Source organism: Canis lupus, chromosome 29 (genome assembly GCF_003254725.2).
Source record: "Canis lupus dingo isolate Sandy chromosome 29, ASM325472v2, whole genome shotgun sequence".
Classification (NCBI taxonomy): Eukaryota; Metazoa; Chordata; class Mammalia; order Carnivora; family Canidae; genus Canis; species Canis lupus.
In genome coordinates, this window is record NC_064271.1 from 34154182 (window position 1) to 34175419 (window position 21238).

Sequence of the window (21238 nt, forward strand, 5' to 3'; positions counted from 1 at the left end):
GACTGCAGCAATTCTTTACTACAACTTTAGTATGGGTTACAAACTCACCGTGCCCTAAAACACGGTCAACTAAGGAGTGCTAAGAAGAAATCATTCCACTATACTCTGCATGAGTCAAATCTCATTTAGACTGTTGTATTTTTAAGGACTAAAAGTAAAGAGGAAAATGAAAAAGCTGTTAAATTAAGATGGTTATCGGTGAAAATCAGGAGGATGATGACTCAGGAAGCCACGTTCTGAGAAAGAATACTTGTCTAGTACAAGATGAAAAATTTAACCAGACACGACAGATAATCAGTTACTTCAATGAATATATACTATAGAGAAAAGTGTTAACTTTTCCTCTTTGGAGAAAATGCATTACAGCACGTTCGGTGGGACTAGAATGTTCTAGTTTCAAGCTTCAAATATATAATTTTACCTTTTCTATGATTATGAATAAGTTACTTTAACTGATACCAGTTTCCTCCTTTATAAATCATAACAAAGGCCATCAAAGGGTATTTATGTTGGACAATTAAATTAGATAATGAATTTATATATCCGATACATGATAGGCATTCAATAAATGGCACCAAGTATTCATATTTCATTGGTAAAAATGGGAGAATTAATATCAGTAAGTATATACGGAGGCATAGTCCACCTTAATATGAAAAATATCCTTCAAAAATCTATAACTGGGTTTCTGAATTTGTGGACTTTTGCTTAAGATTACCACTAGGAGAAGGTTCCAAGGAAGAAATTCCTACACTGATGGAAGGAGAGACTGGAGAAAATATTCAGTGTTTTATCGTCTCTAGCTTTATGACTATCAAATTTAATGTGCACAGACTTTTGGGAATTACTTTGAGTCAAAATATAAATATAAATATGTTTACTTAATAATTTGAACTTGTTACCTTTCATACACAAACCTAAGGGAAGAATTTGTGTAAAGTATGAATTTAACATAAAAAGCAACAAACATGAAATTTGTAGGTAATAAAAAAGTGGAGAATTTGTTGTTGATAGCCAAAGCCTTCCAGAATCTTTGATATTGCTATTTACAGAACAAGGGTTTCAGACAGATGAGATCTCTCTTCCAGGGAGGGAATTTTTGGAATAATGGGAGGGATAAAATTAATTCAGATGACTAATATTTATTGTATGTTTAGTCTGTGGCTCCTTCAAAGAGGGGATAATGAGCATATAAAATGATCATTGTAATATGAGATCTGAGTGCAAGGCATAGGATAACCACAGAAGGATAATCAAGGAGGATATTCTGAAAGATGAAAAGTGAGCTCAGTGAAGGATATCGAAGAAGGAGGCTAGATCAGTAAAAGTCCAGAAAAAAATAGATATATCAAAGTTTCATCTGTAGTTTTTAGTCATTTGTAATCATTGATTTCCTCCCAAATGCTTTATTTGTCAGTATTTTACAAAGTTAGTTTTCGCTATGTGAAAAGAAACCATGAAGTTCTGAATATAATAAACTGTTGTTGCTTTTTTTCCCTTATGAAATTGAGTCTTGAGGTGAGAAGATCGTGGGGGAAACGCTCATGGAATTATGATCTTGGCTGTCTCAGTCCTGGTTTATACAACACACAAAATTGGTGAAAATCGATAGTATTTTGTTAATTGTATTAATATAACATAAAAAAATATAATTACATGTTAGAATTTAAAAAGCTATATGTGTTGCTTCATACTTATCCAGAAACCATTTATGAAAGAGTTAATTCAGTTCAGAATATGCTTCTCAGTACAACTTGACTGATACATACTGTATGAATATTATTAAATATTCAGATGGAAAAGAGTATGAAAAATCATGGGGCAGGGGGCAGCAAGGTTTTTTTTGTTATTTTTATATAATTATGATTTATTCCCAGAGAATCTGAATCAAATCTCAGATATCAGTGGCCTTATAGATGGAAACAGGGAAAATGAAAATTACTGTGGTAAAGAATTATGATTATGTGTATTTTTTTAAATCTTTTGAAATAACTTATTACTTATTTTATTTTTTTTCTAAATTTTTAAAAAATTTTTACTTATTTATGATAGCCACACAGAGAGAGAGAGAGAGGCAGAGACACAGGCAGAGGGAGAAGCAGGCTCCATGCACCGGGAGCCTGACTCGGGACTCGATCCCGGGTGCCTAGGATCGAACCCTGGGCCAAAGGCAGGCGCTAAACCGCTGCGCCACCCAGGGTTCCCCTTATTACTTATTTTAAAAGCTAGTTTTATCTTAAAAGATAAACTCAGTTTAGAAAATTGATGAAATAAAGACAAATTAAATCCATAGAAGAGGACAGAGATGTAAAGATATCTGTCAAAAGGATAGCAATAAGAAAATGGGAGAAGTAACAGTGCAGTCACACCAGAGGCAATAATCAGATCAAAATAGGGTCCCCAACTCAAACTATGCAGATGAGGATTAAAAGGACAAAGAAATGTAAAAGAAAGTGAAATTAATAAATAATTTTTAATTATTTAACAATTAATAAACTAAAGACAAATGAGAAATTGTTACCCAAGTTTGTTGAATTAATAACTAATAAGATCCTGGTTGAATTTTCTTTGCAATATTTTTGTATGGTACAAAATTTTGTATGTGATAACTTTTATTGAAGACAGTCTAGAGCAGCGATAAGACTTACGTAAATATTAGCAAGAGCTGGTTTTATCTGCGCTTCAATAAACACATTTATTCTAACTTCCAAGAAATCTCCTCTCCCTCTAGTTTCTTCCTTGGTAACACCTACAGTTCATAGGGGCGATCGCAATTTCCTGCCTCCATGTGATCATTTTTCACATTTTTTTCATTTCTTCGTCCTTTTATTTCTCATCCTCATAGTTTGAGCTCAGGGCCCTATTTTGGTCTGACTTATTGCCTCCAATGTGACCGCACATTTCCTTCCTTTATTTTCTTATTGATATCCATTTGACAGATACGTTTTCATCTCTATCTGTCCTCTTCTATGGATTCTGCTTTCATCACATACAGGCTCTGTATCTTAACTTGGTCCTTTAATTTTCTGAATCAATGGAATATACACAAAATCTGAAATTCTCAGCAAGTGCTATATGATCAGGGCTCCAAGGGTCTTTTTGACTCTGCCTCTGCCTATGGCATATTACTTGTGGGGCACCATCATACGGAATGTAGTACATCACTTCATATAACAAGTGTCAAAATACAGTTTGTGCACTTTGACTTTTCTGATTGGTGTTTATCGATCCTGAGTCAGTTCCTTCAGATTTACACTCAGTGTAGAGTTTACCTTAAACTCTGGCAATAACATTGATCATTAATTGCAGTGTTCAGTAGTAGTGTGGATTTTTCATTTTCCTCCCATTTCTTCAGTTAACTTTTCTGTTCTTTCCTCTCCTGACATGTTTAATTTTGTTGTTGCAAGTGATGTTTATTTTGCTCTTGTTGCATATATGTTATAGACTTTTCATGCTATTGATATTGGTATATCATTTTCTTTTTTTTTTTTTCTTTTTTTTGGTATATCATTTTCTTACAGTTCCTATTATAAATCATTTGGTGGGGTGCATTTTTTCTACATATTTCAGAATGATTTTTCTTTCCTTTGTTCTGGAATATTATATATAAGTCGTATTTTGAATTATCATTATGGTTTATTCCTACTTACTGATTTCTGAATGAAGAGAGAAATGTTGAGATTTTATGTATGCCAACAGATAGGAGTGTAGGGATTTTCTGTCGCGTGGCTAACTTTCCTCTTAGGATTTGGCTGAAACTCAAATCCTGAGATAGAGAACAAGGAATGTGGGCAGCTCTCTGCTCTGCTATTAAGCAATCATACAGTCGCTTAGCCTGGTTGTATGGAGTTGGCATCTTCCCTGCTTGCTGACACTCTAAGTAAAGGTGTGCATGAAAAATTAAAATCTTCAACATGCACAACTGCCAGGTGTCTGTGTTCAGCCCACACTTAACAACATACCTTCCTTTCGACCAGTTCCTGTCCTATATATGTCTGTTACTAAATTTATAGGAATTTTAATAGAAAAATAGGTGACGTTACTTTGAAGGTAGCCACACCCTCCATTTTAAAAATTGCCTTTATTTTTTTTCTCATAAACTAAAATAAGCTGAGGTTAAAAAACACCTGGAGCATAATATTAAACATAAATCTAGAATGGAAAGTTCATGTAAATATAATATTTTATAGCCCTAGCATGGTACTTTCTAATGATTTAACATAATGAAAAATTAGAATGCATTATTGAAATACTTAGTAAACTCATGATATATATAATGCACATGCTGCATACCATTTTCTTTGTGCACAAAGGCTCCTTGAGGAGATTCAGGGATACCTTTCCAGACTGTGATTGGTTTGGGATAGCCAGGATCCATGGTCTTCATTTCTTCACTGTATCTCCAATACCTAAAAAGAACAATAAACAAAAACAACAAAAACAAAACACATGCGTAGGGAAGGAAATTATGTGTACACAGTAATAGCTAACATTCATTAAATCCTTACTGTATGCTGTTAATGACTTACAGAAAGACAGTGGACACCAACAGCATTTGTTTTATTTCCTTTCTTGCTATGTTAAAAGCGTGTATTGTTACTGTATATTCAGTCTGCCAAAATTAATTTAAAATTCTAGCTAAAAAATTGTGCTTGCTAAATATATATATAATTCAAAAAGATATCACTAACCTATGGATAAATAAGTGGTTTTCATGATTGTTTTATAAATCTTTCTTATTAGGAAGCAGAACACTTTTGTTTTTTTGGAATCATCTTTAGCAGAATCTTCATTCATTCATTTATTCATTTAAGAAATATTTACTGAGTACCTATTCTTATATTTCTGGCATATTGTAGATGTTAGAGATATAACTTTGAACAAAACAGATAGGCTCCAGTTCTCATCAGTGTTACATTCTGGGATATGTACGGGTTCTAGGCAGTAAAACAACCTATTAACAAATACATACTGTGATAGGAGGTGGTAAGTTTAAGAAAATAAGCAGATAAAGTTAGCTAGCTGTATAGGGAAGCAATTTTATTTATTTATTTATTTTTTTGGGGGGGCAGCAATTTTAAATACTAAACATAAAGGTCCTTTCTTGTGTTTTTAAAAGATTTTATTTATTTATTCATGAGAGACACACAGAGAGAGAGAGGCCGAAACACAGGCAGAGAGAGGAGCAGGCTCCATGCAGGAAGCCCGATGTGGGACTCGATCCCCGGCCTCCAAGTTCACACCCTGTACCAAAGGGAGATGCTCAACCGCTGAGCCAGCCAGGTGGCCCCATAGAAGTCCTTTCTTTATCAGACATTCAAGCAGAAATAAGTGAGGTCCAACATACACAGTTTTTGGAGAAATCTATTCCAGGGACAGGAACTAGTTAGTGAAAGTTATAGTGGCAAGCACAAATCTGGAGTACTTAAGCGTCCACAAGGAGGCTAGGGTGACTAGGATTGAGTCAACAAATGGAAATAAAGGTCAGAGTGGGAACCAGAATCTAAGATTAGAAAGACCTTTATTATGATAGCAAAGCCTCTGATTTTCCACTAAGGAATATGTGAGGCCAACACAGATTTTGAGCAGGGAGCTTCAAGATATGGCCGATGTTTGAAAGGAACACACTGGTTGTTGTGAGTTAAATAGACTTAAGGAGGTAAAATAGAAGCAGGGATACCAGTCAGGATGTCACTGCAATAAACCTTGGACTAGAATGTAAACTACAGAGTTGAGGATAATTCAAGGGGTTGGGCTATCTTTTGAAAGGAAATCCCGAAGAGCTTACTCATGCTCATGGATTGAATGCAGGGTCCAAGAGAAGGGAGTTGGGCATAACTCAGGAATTTGGGGCCTGAACATGTGGAAGAATCATGTTGCCATTCAGTAAGATAAGGAAATGGGGGCAGGTAAGTTGGGTTTGTCTGAAGAATATGAGTTTGGTTTTAGATACGTTAAATTCAGATACCTGCAAGACATCAAGGTGAAGAACTGTTGATGAGGCAATTGGCTATAGGAGTGTAGACTTAAGGCAGGCCTTGACTAGAGTGCTCAGGGTAGAGATAAGGAAACTAGATCAAAGGAAAGCTCGCCGAGAGTCAGAACTCTGAGATCCCCATGCCTTCACAGGGTGGCCCATGAGCCACTTTCACAGACCTGCTAGACATCCAAAGAATAAACTGCAACCAGCCCTACTTTGGATCACTCAGTTTTGTTTAAAATGTTCTAGGAGTCAAGCGAGTTTATGTCTTGAATGTTCAAAAGGAATGACAAAACTGGGGTGAAACCATTGACAGTTCACAGTACATTGCATACTTTAAGGCAGGCATATGCTATACGCAGTATCTCATTTAATCACAATAAACCCATGAGATAGCCATCATTGTCCCCTTTTAAGAGAGGAAAATTCTAAGAGGACAATGAGGGTTAGACTTATAACCAGTTCTATCTGATTTTAAAAGTCCTCACTCTTTCCTCTATGCACACCAAATATGTTTTCCAAATTTAAATTTATTTGACAACCTTTAGTCATTTTTTCCCACTAAACATCTCTTATCACCTACTAAAGCTAGTGTTTTACCAACACAAGTTTGGGAAGTGATGTACTTAATGCATTATCTCAGGATTAGGCACTTTGGCTGAAATCAGAAAAAAAAAATAAGGTTTTTCTGGTCCTTTCTGGATAGTTTCTTATTCGAGGACTATGGAAGATTCTTTATCTACAGAGTCGTGGGGTTTTGTACATAAGGTTTTGCTATAATTCCCTAGAAACATCCACTCAAGTAACATCTGGAATACTAGCAACTCTTCCATTCTCAATGTTTACTTGGAATTGAGAAAAAGATCGTTTCAGGCAGTATTCCAGTAAGTGAGCCACAAGGCAGATTTTATCCAAAAAGGGAAACACCTCTTACAGGTATTTGTCACAGAACATGCTGTGATGAATGCAGAATGGTTAATGTGGTTGATGAAATTGCACTCAAAATTTCAAGATACCTTCTCTCAAGTAAATATTTCAGTGGAGTTTACAATAGTCCTATACATCAACTGGTTCCTGCACTTGACCAAAAAGAAAATGTCTTGGGGAGAATTAGCCAAATGACTTATTATTGGATTCTAAGAAACATTTTTTTTTTTTTTACATTTTACCTGGCAAAAATTAGAATGCATTTTTTTAAAAGATTTTTTACTTATTTATTCATAGAGGCAGAGAGACAGAGAGAGAGGCAGAGACATAGGCAGAGGGAGAAGCAGGCTCCATGCTGGGAGCCCGACGTGGGACTCGATCCAGGGTCTCCAGGATCACGCCCGAGGCTGCAGGCGGCACTAAACCGTTGCGCCACGGGGGCTGCCCTAGAATGCATTTTACAGTAGATACTGTATCAAAGTTTACTTGGTAGGGTTTTTACCCTCCATCATAGATCAAATAATGACATATCTTACAATAGATGTCATTTTTAGATATAAACTATAACTTAGAGTAAGTTTTTAAATACTGCTTAGTCAGAAGTTTGGAATAATTAAAAATCCTGGGGATAACGGGATCACACCCTGTAGGTGATTTAAGAAAGTATTAATTACATACTTAGGAACCAGGTTTGTTCTCTGAGAGGTAGTTGTAACAATGTTCTTGTAACAATAACAATAATTTGTGTAGGTTTTTGAAGCTATAAAGTAAATTTATACACAAACATGGTTTTATTTCATTTCATATAAGTACCTCAAAAATCTTTTATATTGAATATTACAGTGTTTTTTATGATGTCCTTAGCATAGATCAAGTATTTATGTTTATTCAACTCAGTCAATGCTAGAGCATTAAAAGATAATGATTTAGTTTTGTTTACTCTTTTGAAATGTTGCAGAGTTGATACTAATGCTGCTGGATTCATAGGTTAGCATATGACTGTTACTGTTTCCCTTGGCGGAGCATCCTTACCCTCAGTGCTAACTCCTAAGATACACTGCTTGAGTATCATTTTCTTTCTTTTCTCCTTCTGTTCACTCACAGACCCACTGACCCACCAAGACTTTTCTTGAACCAGGCACCTAAGATTCATAGAGATCACATTTCCAGAAAATATTAATGGAATGTGAATTTACTTACACAACACAATTCTGGTATGAATTTTACCCTTGTAGGAACACAATTCTGGTATGAATTTTACCCTTTCATCACTAGCAGATAATGCAAAACTATAATTTGGGATCATTTCACAATCTTTTTTAAGCACCCAACATGGGCTTGGACCCTTAGGTTATCTGTTGTAAAAAGTGTATAAAGTGGCAGCTTTGATAATTCCCAGTAAACTTGTATGTGATCAGAATCATCTAACTATATTCAGAGCTGCCTTAGAAGAGGTGCTGAGGCTTATTCATAAATACAGGTTTGCATTTTAACTTTCAACATTTTTGAACATATTTCAGCATAAACAAAAAGCTCATCCCACTGATTTTTTTCCTCCCTGAAAAATAAGCTTATGGGTTCATTGAAAAGCATATTAACATATTCAGATGAAACCTGTGTAAATAAACCATTTGGGGGGGGGGTTTACAACTTAGATATTATAGGAAAAAAAATTGGAATTTTGGCAGGAGGGTGGGCAAATGATAAAAGCTATTATAAGTGAAACTTACAGTTGTTTTTCTTCTGATATATCCATTATCTCTACTGTAGAATTATGACTTTAAATTGCTGATTCTTTGAGAAAAGTATTGTGAAACAATGCTTCAAAATAAATTATAATTGGAAATGAGATTTATCATTTTTTTTTACTTTGATCATGGGTCATATCCATAAAAGACAAAAACTGTCCATATAATGGTATACAACATTTTGTTAAAAGCTTTCTCTGCTAAGAAATGCTTTCTCTGCTAAGAAAAAAAAATGGTACAGAAAATTATAGAATGCCATACTTTAATGGCATATTGCTAGATACTGAATTCAAACTGAACAAAAAGTGGCTCCAAGGGTTATTTCATGTGACCCATCCATTTCTTCATCCTACTTTGTCTCATTTCTGTACTACAGACTACTTGCTTAAGTTACACAAAATATAGGACCACTTCTTTTTTTCATATCCAAATAGTTACTCAAAATCCCACTTTTCAGAAACCAGTTTCTGGAACTTGAGATTCCAAGAGAACACTGATAATTCTTAAACACGCATCAGAATTGGAAATATTAATCTACCGTGTTGGATGATTTTAAAAACACATATATTAATTACTTCATAAACACACAAGTTAAGCTAGAAGAAATAAACATGTTTTTCTGTTTGACTATTAGTGGTAATAATGGTAAAAAACCAAAGTGGATCTAAGTTTTGTCTTTCTTTGAAAATATCTTAAAATTCTTAAAAGTTAAGCTTAGAATGAAGTATGGCAACAGAGCCCTGTATATATTTGTGAGAAGATGCTGAGAGATGATTTAGAAACATAGCATTTTAGAGTTAAATGCTATGAGGATGCAAAATGTATCCAAGCATCAAATTATAGTGTATTAAGAAAAGGGCAAGTGGGAATCTGAAGAACTGAGTTCCAGGCTATATGTAAAATAGTGAGAAATAGTGGAAATTTTATCTGACTTTACAGATTTACTTAAAGAGCCATCATTTCAACTATTCTTCTTTAGCTATCTCTATACTTAGGTAGTCCCCTGCTTTTAATGCAATTTATGTCAATTGTTCTCCGATGTGTACCTCAGAGCGAACTTTCCACTGAGAAGCAAACTCAAAATATCCAAGTACCTACTTGACCAACCTCCAGTTGGTGTGTAAAACAGACATCTCAATCTAAATATGAACATTTCAACCTTTTAATCCCCCTTCCCCAATATTCCTTCCCCTTGTCTGCCCTATTTCTGGAAATGGCACCATCTATGCAATTTTTCAGGTTTGAAAAACCTAGAAGTTATCTTTAATTTGCTTTTGTCCTCACCTCTAAAATCTAAGCCATAATAAGGACTTGTTCTGATTACATTCAAAATATATCCTGTAAGTACCCTTTTTGTTCTATCTCCACTACAACCTCCGTATTTCCCTGTACTACTCCAGCAGTCTTCCCAGTTCCGCTCTTTGCTTCCACTCCTGAGCCCATTCTTCACACGGAAGCCATAGGGATGTTTTGTGAATACACATCAGATCACTTTACTTTCCTTTGAAAATCTCCAATGCCTTTCCATTGTACATGAAATAAAATCCAACATCTTTGCTGTGGTCTATAGGGCCCCATATAATCTGGTCCCTATTTGACTTCCTTTACCACTTAACTGGCTAGGCTCTAGCCACAAAGTTTTAACTGATTTAAAGATTCCAATATTATTGCTTGTGTCCTACTGTGTCATCTGCCTATCACATATTGTTCCAAACGGCTTCATGTGGCTGAAACTTCACCCATTCAAGTCTCCACTCTAGTGTCCCCTTCATAAGTGAGGTCTTGTCTGACTTCCACACTGATTTTCCAACTGCTCCTTACCACCCATGAGTCTCTATCACATTACCACCTTGCTTTATTTCTTTGTAGCATTTCTCAATGTTAAAGTTTCAGGCTCATTTACTTGTTTGCTGCTTACTATTGTCTCCTTTAATAGAAGTTAAGTGCCATGGGAGCAGAAGCCTCATGGTCCTTTCTGGCACATGTTGCATCACATGTGCTCAAAATATTTTTTTGCATAAATGAACTGAAGGCTATGCCAGGACTACTATAGACATCTTAAAGGAAGTAGGAATTAGAGGTATTGAGACTGGAAAAGGTTATCTCATATTCACACTATCATGATGGACAGTTGGGTTAGAGTAGGATGATTTTCTGTGGAATATAATTGAGTGTGTCTACACACTGGGTAGGATGTGAACAAGATGCAGGGCTGACATAGGGTAGCACTTGGACCAAATCTAACTTAAAGCTGTGCTTTGGGGGATCCCTGGGTGGCTTAGCGGTTTAGCACCTGCCTTTGGCTCAGGGCATGATCCTGGAGTCCTGGGATCGAGTCCCGTGTCAGGCTCCCAGCATGGAGCCTACTTCTCCCTCTGCCTGGGTCTATGCCCCCCCACCCCCCATGTAACATGAATAAATAAACAAAATCTTTTTTTTTTTAAGCTGTGCTTTGTCTAGCATATTAAGTAAATGATCCTGGCTCTGAGCACTTTTCTAGTGTATTTGTACTTTCCAGCTCACTACCACTGCCTTTCATACTATTGCTGTACCAGTAGCACATATATTATCTGCTTGACCCTTTAAAGCAATTGAGTTTTTCACACCTGGAATAGATGATCTCTAAAATCCCTTTCTGCTCTTAGCCTCAGAGAAATAGAAACCTATTAATCAACACCCACCCTGCCGTCCTGCCTCACCACCCTTCTTAAGCAGAAAGATTGCAGTGGGGGGAGAGGGAGAAGTAAGGACAAAATAATTTGCAATGTTTTCTCTCAAAACTAGACATAGAAAATAAAAACATCAAAAAAATTGATAAGTATGAAAAATACACAATGTAAGGAAGAAAGACTCACTGAATTCGTCTATAAATGTGACAACCAAATGGTCATTTATACGTTTCGGACAGGTAGTTTATTTAATGTCTTGTCCATCTACGTTTAATCTAGAATGAGTGTATTGACAAATTATGATTTTGGAATTATAGAATTATGTGAATATGAGGTAATCTGCTTAAAAAACATCCATGACTCATAAAAGCTTACATAAGATCACACACATGGAAATTAACTGGACTGCTGCTTTTACATATTTTTAAACCTATAAAACCAGTTATTAAGGCAGAGCTTAAAATAAAGTATTCTTCTATGTATTTTGTTGTATTTGCAGGTAGCTTCTCAAGTAGGAAACAAATGTATTAAAACTCCTCTTCCCATTTACTAGTATTTCCCTTTATTCTAGTATGAATTTGGTATCTAACCTTCATTGCTTTCACTGATTGGAGGAAGTGCACATTTAGTTTCTAAACTTAAAATTTTCAGGAAGTGATAAATTTTTCGATTGGAAACATTTTAAAAGTAATATCCGCATGTGTGAAAAAAATAGGCTACCTGATAATAGAATGGCAGTTTTTATCACCATCTGTGAAATCCTGTGAAAACTGTTGCATGAAAGCTAAGTGTCATGTTCTGTCCTGCAGAAGTGTTTTGTCAGACTTTTGTTTCTATACCTTTCTCAAACAAAACAAAACAAAACAAAAAAACAACCTTAACAAACAGAAAATCCCCCAAGCCCCCAAAGAACTCCTTAAACCTGGTCCTGAAACTGTACATTCAAGCAATTAAAATGGCTGGGAACTTAAACTTACCTTCAAGGCTATTATTTTATTTTATTACTTTTTAAATATTTATTTATTCATTAATTTATTGATATTTAATACATTAAATATTAATTTATTCAAAGAGAGAGAGGCAGAGACACGGCAGAGGGAGAAGCAGGCTTCATGCAGGGAGCCCAACACGGGACTCGATCCCGGGTCTCCAGGATCATGCCCTGGGCTGAAGGCAGGCACTCAACCGCTGTGCCACCCAGGTGCCCCAAGGTTATTTTAAAGAGTATGTCCTAAGTCTGCAGATTTATTTTCATTAGTGGTCACCATGCTGTGGCCCTCAATTTCTTTATTCTTGTTTCCTACTCCATTACACTTATGGTTGCTGAGAATCATATACTTTTTCTGGCTGTAAGTAGCATCTTCTCCTTTAATAGAATTTTGGTTTGATAGACCTTTTTTGTTTGTAATTTGGTAAACATTTAGCACCTCAGTTTCATGATAGTGCATTAAAACATTTTGCCATAGAAGTATATACAAATCAAATATATAGAAAGCTAGCAACAGAATAAATTGAAAAGTTCTTATTCATGGAGACAAATTATACAAATCTTTTGTTCATGATAAAGCTCAATGTTTGAAATCACTTGCAATTAAATACTGCGAATTGTAAAATAAGGTTTATCTCCTTACATATCTTTCTCCTAAAGTTGGAGACATTTTATAAGGTTATACTGTGCCAAGATTATGAGGCAAAGGCAATACTAGCTAGATGGGCATTAAAGCCTGTTGCTCTGTTTATGTGTAGGTGTGTATATTTTTAATTTACTATAAAATGCAGTAAAATGCATACTTAAGTTCTTCTACATACTAATAAAAGTTATATTGAGTGTCACATTTGACCTAGCTAGTAATTGTGTAATTAAAAATTTTTCATCTCTATTACTTTTTCTACCTAACATTTATTTAGATTAATAAAAAATATAGACTTCAAGTTACATTTTATGTGTAATTTATATCAAAGGTGCATGAGGAAGCCATGTATGCCTAGTAGATGCTACAATTTTAAGACTAACAATTCGCTTAATTTTTACTAATGTCATAAAATAAAAAAAAAAGGAAAGGATAAGAAATGAAAGAAAGGGACAGTTTGGGTGGCTCAGCGGTTTAGCACCACTTTAGGCTCAGGGCCTGATCCTGGAGACCCAGGATCGAGTCCCATGTCGGGCTCCCTGCATGGAGCCTGCTTCTCCCTTTGCCTGTGTCTCTGCCTCTCTCTGTCTCTCTCTCTGTGTATCTCATGAATAAATAGATGAAATCTTAAAAAAAAAAAACAAAAAACAGTTAAAAAAAAGAAATGAAAGAAAGTTGCAGGGAAGGGATACTACACTTCAAGCTAAGTGATCGTTTGCCTAGTTCATGAACACCTGTTCGTTGACACCTAAATAATCAGCTTCTTAAGAAACAGAACTCATACTAAACCGAAATTGTGTGAAAATGTTTACAATGAACAGTGTGCAGAGTATAAAAATTTAACTTTCAAATGAAAGAAAAAAAAAGCCTGTGTGAAATGTGCTTTTAAAAATAAAGTTAAGTTAAAATGAAAAGAAAATTCATTGCAAGATTACAGGCACCCTGGTCACACAGATTTATAGGCATGTTAAGCTTATGGCTAAGAGGAAGAACATAAACATTCATAAGAAGGTCGTATTATTTGGGAATATTATTGGAAGATTTATCTTGAATACTATTTAGAAAGACTTTAAAAATATTTTTGATTTCATTAATCCTTGTCTTTATATCCACACAGATTCGTAATCAATAGTACATGTCTATTATAGAATAGAAATATCAACTTTTCTGAACATTAGTTAACTATTTTCTTCACATGGAAGGTGTACTGACCTGTCTCCCTTGAAGAAATAGGTTTTCCCAACGTCTTCCCACCAAATGGCTGAATCAATACCATGCGGGGGGATTCCACTTCCAAGAGTAATCAAATCATGAGGATAACCGGGTTGAAGAGTCGTATCCTTAAATACCCAGTATTTGTTACCTGTATGAAAGAAGTGCAGTTGCAGAATACAATAATTTAATATCAGAAATTAGAACATATTTATGAATACAATGCATTTAAAGTTATTTTACATGAAATTCATAAAATAAGTAGTAGTCACATTTGGAACACGGATGTTATTTTTGAAAGATTATCTACAAAAATGGATAAAATGGGTAACTATTTAATGATATAATCAGAATTTGTGAGTTAATGTAAAAATAAAAAAGATCTACAACTTGCCACAATACACCAATTATGAATCAAGAATCAGGACTTTTCCTCTAGGAATCAGACACGCTATTTTTATTTTAAGGCTAAATCATGATTGTGTTCTGTGCATTCTGTGTACTCTCAGATTGCTTTATTGATTACAACCTCTACTCTATTGAAACACATCCTCTAGGCTGATCCTTTCCTATTATTATAAACATTCACAAGTTCCTTTAGTGTTACAAAGTTATCCTCCTTTGACCCTATGCCCTCTTTTAGTGGTTATACTATCCCTCTCTTTAATAAGAATGGTAACCTAAGGGGAGGAGATTTTAACCCTAATCCTGTTGGGAATTGTGGGAGCATGCCAATATTAAAAAAGAAAACAAACTTTAGTTTTATTGCTGTTTTGAAATTATCTACAGACAACACACTTCCTCATGTCCTATGCCTCTGGCAGACTGGGCCCACCACTCCCCTCTCTGGTATGCCTCTCAAATAATCTATAAACATTTCTCACTCCACTGAAATTGATGTAACGCCTACTTTCCACCGAAAACTTTTGTTCTGATGTCAGCAATGCCTTTCAAGGAAATAATTCTCCATCCTTATCTATTGACACAGTTGCCTACTTAAAGGTCTTCTCTATAAGCTGCTAGAAAACCATTTTTGGGGGTGGAGGAGTCTTTTTTTCTCTGGGCTCCATTCTGGGCTTTATTTCCCCCCTCAGTTTGTAAATGTTGACACTTCCTAGAGCTTTGGTCTCGACCTCCTCTCTTCTTATTCTAAATCAGGAGATAGGAAGTAAGGGTAAAGCATTCATGTTACACCTTAAGTAAAAAAACAAAAACAAAAACAAAACAAAACAAAACAAAAAAAAACACACCATATTTTGGCCTAAAACAACACAACACAAAGCAAAAAAAAAAAAAAAAAATCATGCCTTCAGTCTAGATTTAGTTAGGTGTCTCTAGTTTGTTACAGGAGTAATTTTATTTACTTCAAGAGCTTCTACAACCATTAGATACCATTAAAAAAAATTTATTAAATATCTTCAGTGTCCCAACTATCATGTTAGGTACCAAGGATACTAAATACAACAAGACAGACCTGATCACTACACTGATCATCCTGCATTCTAGTGGATTAGACAGACAAAACCAAATATACAAAAATATAATTGTAGTAACTGAAAAACTACTGAATGCTACAAAGGAAAGACATCAGGGGTTGAGAAAAAAGAAATCCTAAGGGGTCTCCTTTAAAGTAAGGAGATGAGGAAAGTCTCTCTGAAGAAATAACATTTAAACAAAAATTTAAAGAAAAGAGAAGAAGATGATAGCTATGCAAAGAGTGTCAGGAACAGTATGCCAAGCAAATGAGTTCTGTAAGATGACAAATGAAAAGATCAGTGGAGTGTAATGAACAAGGCAGTGGTACTGAAAATGTATATGGGGGTTTCAGTCTTATTTGGAGGGTACTGAGAAACCATCAGAGAGATTAAATTAGTGGAAGGATGTGATCTGTTCTATATTTTCAAAACATGATTTTTTGTGTGTGTTTTGTGGAAAGTGGACTATAAAGAAAAGAATGGAAATGAGAAGACCTGTCAATGGTCTTTTGCAGGAATTAATTAATTGAATCATTCATCAACAACTTACTTAGTAGACTTATTAGGCACTATTTTAGGCACTGGAGATGTAGCAGTGAATAAGAAAGATAACATCTCTGTCTCTTAAATTCTGGTGAATACCTTAAATTCTGGTAAAGGCATATGGGAAAACTGACCTTAAACAAAGATAATTTCAGAGAAAAAAGTACTATATAGATACTATATATATATATATATATATATATATATATATATAGTAAAGATACTATACTATACTGTAAAGACTCTCTCTATATCTATCTATCTATCTATCTATCTAGATAGATAGATAGATAGATAGATAGATAGATATAAAACCTGAAAATGATGGGATTTGGTAGGGTGGTTGCTTGTATTGGACACAGGAAAGTTCCCTTTATTCAGGTGACATGTGAGTTGTACTTACATGATTCAAAGAAGCCAGAACAGTGAAAATGGTTTGAAGGGGTGGAAACACCAAGGACAAATGTCCTAATGAGAAGAGTGATAGAATACAATGTTGTAGGAATGCAGTAAGAATGGAGGTAAGGATCATGTGGTCTTTGTCAAAATTTAAACTTTATTCTAAATGAAACAGAAAGTCACTGAATACTTATATTAAAAAGGTCTTTGCTAATAACCTGTAATAAGGTGACAGCAGTGACACCAACAGTGATGGAAAGAAGAAAATGAAGTCATGACACATTTTGGAGATGGAATTGATAGACATTGCTTTTGGGTTAGCTGTGGGGAATTAAAAAATGACACATCAAAGATAATTCCCAAGTTCTGACTTTTGTAAGTGAGAGAATAAGAGTGATCTAAAATGAGCCAAAGAAGACTCCATTGTGTATGGGCTGTAGAGGGTTTGAATCTAGAGTATGAGATGTCAGTGAGATATGGAAATGACATCACGTGAGCAAGTGGGTATGTGAGTTTGAAGGTAACAATCTGTAAGTCACAAGCATAAATATGGTATTTACTAATTTGAAGAAATTACCCAGGGAAGAATATATAGAGAAGATAAAGAGGAACCAGAACTGGGCTTCTAGAAATATATGGTCTTCAAAGAGATCACATAAGGGAAGAGGGATGAGTTAGGCAAATGCATAGGATGTAGACGAAAGAGGGAAGGAGACTGAAATAAAAGAAAAACTTAGAAGCCAAAAAATCAGAGTGGTCACACAGGGCCAAATAGCTCTTGAGAGCCAAATGGTATAGGTAGCTTCCTACTGGGATTTTCTATAAAGTTGACCCACAGGTCCAAATCTGAATTCATCAAAGGGCCTTTCTTCTTGTTTTCTCTATCTCTGTAGATGGCATGCTAATTACTCAAGGTGTCATATCTGAAACCTCCCTGTTTATTATTTTTCATAAGGATGGGTCATTACATTCAGCTGCTTTGATTTCTAAACTTTTCCTTGAACCTCTTCCCTGCGGTCCATTCTTATTGCCGCCGATACAGGTCAACTTTTCAATTATCCTGTCTAAAGGTAATTGTCTTGTTCACAAGCTCTGAAGTTGGTCCCACCATTTTCCATGTCTTCTCCATATATTACCATCCAAGCCTCGAGCCAGTCAAAATTCTGCAGAGTTCTGGATTATAGTTTAGGCAGAAGAGAAGAGATGAACAGAGCCATTCATTCTTCTTTCTTGGGAATGTGACCCAGGGAGTATTGAGAGACATTCCCACTGAGCAAGGGGAAAGGATGATTCATTATATAGTATGAGGCTGGAGAAGTCATGATGGCCATAGGCAAGCAGACATTATGAGGATGTATAAATTGAATAACCAGAGAGAGCAACTGAAAGGGAAAAGAGAATGGAGTGGATGCAAAGAGCAAAGCTACAGAAGAGAGACCAGAAGGCCTAATTCGAGAGATGGCAAGTGTAGTCAGTTCTTGAATGACTTCCTGTCACACGCCCACCCCTAAACTCAATTAATCTGGTTGGGTTTATTTTTCTTTTAACTGAGTAAGACTGTCCAGTATAAATTTTTGGCCATCCAAACATCACACAAGGTATTAGATGTGATGGAGCCCAAGTCTGCTACTCAAAATCCTGGCTTTTAGCCAGCGCGCAGTGCTGTCTTCCATTCATGTGCTTTAAGAGCAATAATTTTGTTTTCTAGCTTGTATTATTTCAATAACCTCCTTTCTATCTTCCTGCCTTCAGACCACTTTTATATGTCTCCCACAAGGTCATTAAAGTGATTTCTCCAAAATGTGTACCTGATTTTATCTCCCTTTTGGTTGAATTTTTCAGTGGTTTACCACTGCACCTGGCATAAAACCCAAACTCATCTATATGTCATCTCAAGGTTCTTTTAAATAGGAGTCTCTTATTTTATCTATATCCCATTTATTTCCATTTCTGGAAAATGGGTAGGGCTCTTTCAAAACTTAGCTTAACATCATTTCTCTGGAAAGCAGTTCCCATCTGAATAAGGTGGGCCTCTTACATTGCCAGAGTATGCAGTCTTCTCCTTTATCATATTACTTATACACTTTTAGTACACAGAACTTAGTACTTTAATGGATCACAAGCCCGCTACCTATTCTAAGCTGTGAGCAACTTGAGGAAAAAAACACTGTGTCTGACACCATTTTCCTGCAGTACCTTATAGATAATGCCTGGAAAGCAGTAGGTGCCTAATAAATGGTTATTAATTCAAAGATCTATGTTTAATATTACATGAATAACCAAATATAGTCAAAACAAAAATGAAAAGGCTACACAAATAATATTGTGGGCCTTAGTCTTGAACCTTATTAATAGAGCAGGAAAAAATGAGATTTCTGACCACTAACTAGCCTGAGAAAATAAAAAGGCAAGTCCCAAGATTGTGTTGGAGGGCCATTTAAGTAATTATATTTAACTGTGTGTTGGGAGATGCTATCATAAAAATATACCCCTATCCTGAGCCATTGTTTAATTTGAATATTTTATAAAGAAAAAGAAAAAAAAAAAAAAAGAAAAAACACCCCAAGGGCCCAGATCACTTCCTTGCCAGAGTTAGTGAGATGGAAAATCCAGACAGCTGTTTCCCAGCTTGCTCTATATTTTAGTCATATCTCTGTGGCATTTAAAATAGAAAGTCTTAAAACAATACAATAAAAAAGAAAGTCCTGTTTTATGCTGCATTCTCTCCTTTCATCTCAGTTTTAATTAGGAAAGGATAATATGGTTCCAGTGCTTTCCATGCTAGTTATTTTGAGTAAACCTGTCATCAGCTAACCTCAGTTGGTTACCTCTTAAGCAGGAACATTCTAGTATGCTTTAGAATACCTGTTTGTAGTTCCTTATATCTAACCTACCCATGAAAACTTCTTCATAGTTTTTCCAGGCCTTGTCCAGTGATAAGCTCATGAATACTCATGCTGCACCGACATGAGAGAATGTTCACAGAACCCTAGTTTATATTTTCCAGGGTGTCTCCAAAGGGAATAATGTGTAAAAAAAGAAAAAGAGTTACAGTTCTTCCAGGAAATTCTTGTTATTAAAAAAAAAAAAGAAGAAAAAAAAAACTTAAAAAAAATGTGTTTCAGAAGAACTTCCCTATGCTGTAGGTCAAGAATTTTCAGTCAATAAAAAGGAGAAACAAAGAGCCTCTCTTTTAATAATTAAGGCCTTGATATAGAAGATTAGCATTCACCTATCATTTTTTCCCCACTAGGAACCTACAGCAGGGGATTTTTGTTTGTTTTTAATGCACTTATATTCCCTTCAAAAAACAAAGCAAAACAGACAACTCATCAGCAAACATTTCCTATAGGGTTACATGATGAGATCCCAGCAGTTATACACAAAAAAATTAAGAAAAACAACACCTTGCCTGCTGAGTTTTTGTGGCTTAGAATTCAAGAAAATAACTCAACAATGATTATGAGTTATACATTTAATTCTTCAGGTGTTTTCCTTTTTTTTTTTTCTCTCTTCAGGTGTTTTCTAACAAACACCCAATTAATACAATTAGGCAATTCCTTTTGTATCTTGATGAGATTTTCACATGGACAAAGATGAACTTTGTTTCTCTTGTTAAGAGTCTTGACTAAGTATGAGATTCATATACAACTCTTTATTTTTTTAACATTGGAGGGATAGATTTTTAACTACCTTACCATCAGATGGTCTGGTTCTCAAGGAAAATATTGCCTCTTTGGCAGAATGAAGGCATTTATTGGATTTCCTATGAGGTTCACATATTCTGGAGCAAGTGGAAAGAACTGGTCCTTACTGACATTGTACTTGGCAATGTGCAGAGGAAAATATCAACAAGTCCGAGTTAAAGACAGAGAAGCTTTATAAATAAAAAGAATAACCTCAAAGAATATTTACAGTTGGAGACGAATTTACAGACCATCTATTCCAGTAAGTCATCAATGAGATCCATAGATCCATCCATCCATCCATCCATCCATCCATCCATCCATCCAGTGTGTGTTATTAAGAGCCTCTTTTAGCCAGTCACTGAGCTAGGAGCTGTGGATACCAGTGAAAAAAACACACAGATTCTTGCTCCTGTAAAGCTGATGGAGCAGCAGAGGAAATAGGCACTAAGCAGATAATCCCTTGAAGAATTTTTAAATTGTATGCTTATTCCTACAAGGAAAACTGTATTGTCTAATGACTTTTTAAAATTTTTATCAAGCTAACACTCATACATGCTTTTCTAACACCCTTGGACTTGCCCACAGTTGTTGATGGGAGTGCACTGCATTGCTCAGATATACTAGATCAGAAATATGGCTGAGTTCATCCACTGCTCTCCTGCTGTGGTGTGGAAGTTTCTGACATTTGAAGAAACGAGATATCTGTGTGAAACGAGATATCAACTCTTCCCTGTTCTCATAGTCTGTATTTGTCAGTGGATACTCTGTGTAGCTAATGCCCTTATCCTAATTGTTAACAATAGAGAGAAAGTTTCACTTCATATAATCAGGAAAGTTCCTTCTTAGCTTCTTAGCACAACTTTCGTTGGCTTCTGTAGTGTGAAGGTGAGGGTATCAGATGGTGGTCACAGGAGCTTCACCAAGTCTCTGCTCCTCCTCCAGTCTTCCAGTTCTTGAGCCTAGAG

At 35.5% G+C, this 21238-nt stretch overlaps 1 protein-coding gene and 1 long non-coding RNA gene across 11 annotated transcripts in view; one reads left to right on the plus strand and one right to left on the minus strand.

The window, feature by feature from the left end:
- LOC112650669 (uncharacterized) overlaps positions 1 to 21238 on the plus strand; it is a 79265-nt gene that overhangs the window by 43287 nt on the left and 14740 nt on the right. The gene's annotated exons all lie outside the window — the stretch shown is intronic.
- Positions 1 to 21238, minus strand: part of MMP16 (matrix metallopeptidase 16) — a 291287-nt gene that overhangs the window by 12760 nt on the left and 257289 nt on the right. Inside the window, exons 8-9 of the mRNA XM_025433473.3 lie at positions 14168 to 14318; positions 4294 to 4409 (exon numbers count right to left, since the gene is read on the minus strand). Of these exons, the coding sequence (XP_025289258.1) occupies positions 4294 to 4409; positions 14168 to 14318 (267 nt within the window). The remainder of the gene's footprint in view (positions 1 to 4293; positions 4410 to 14167; positions 14319 to 21238) is intronic.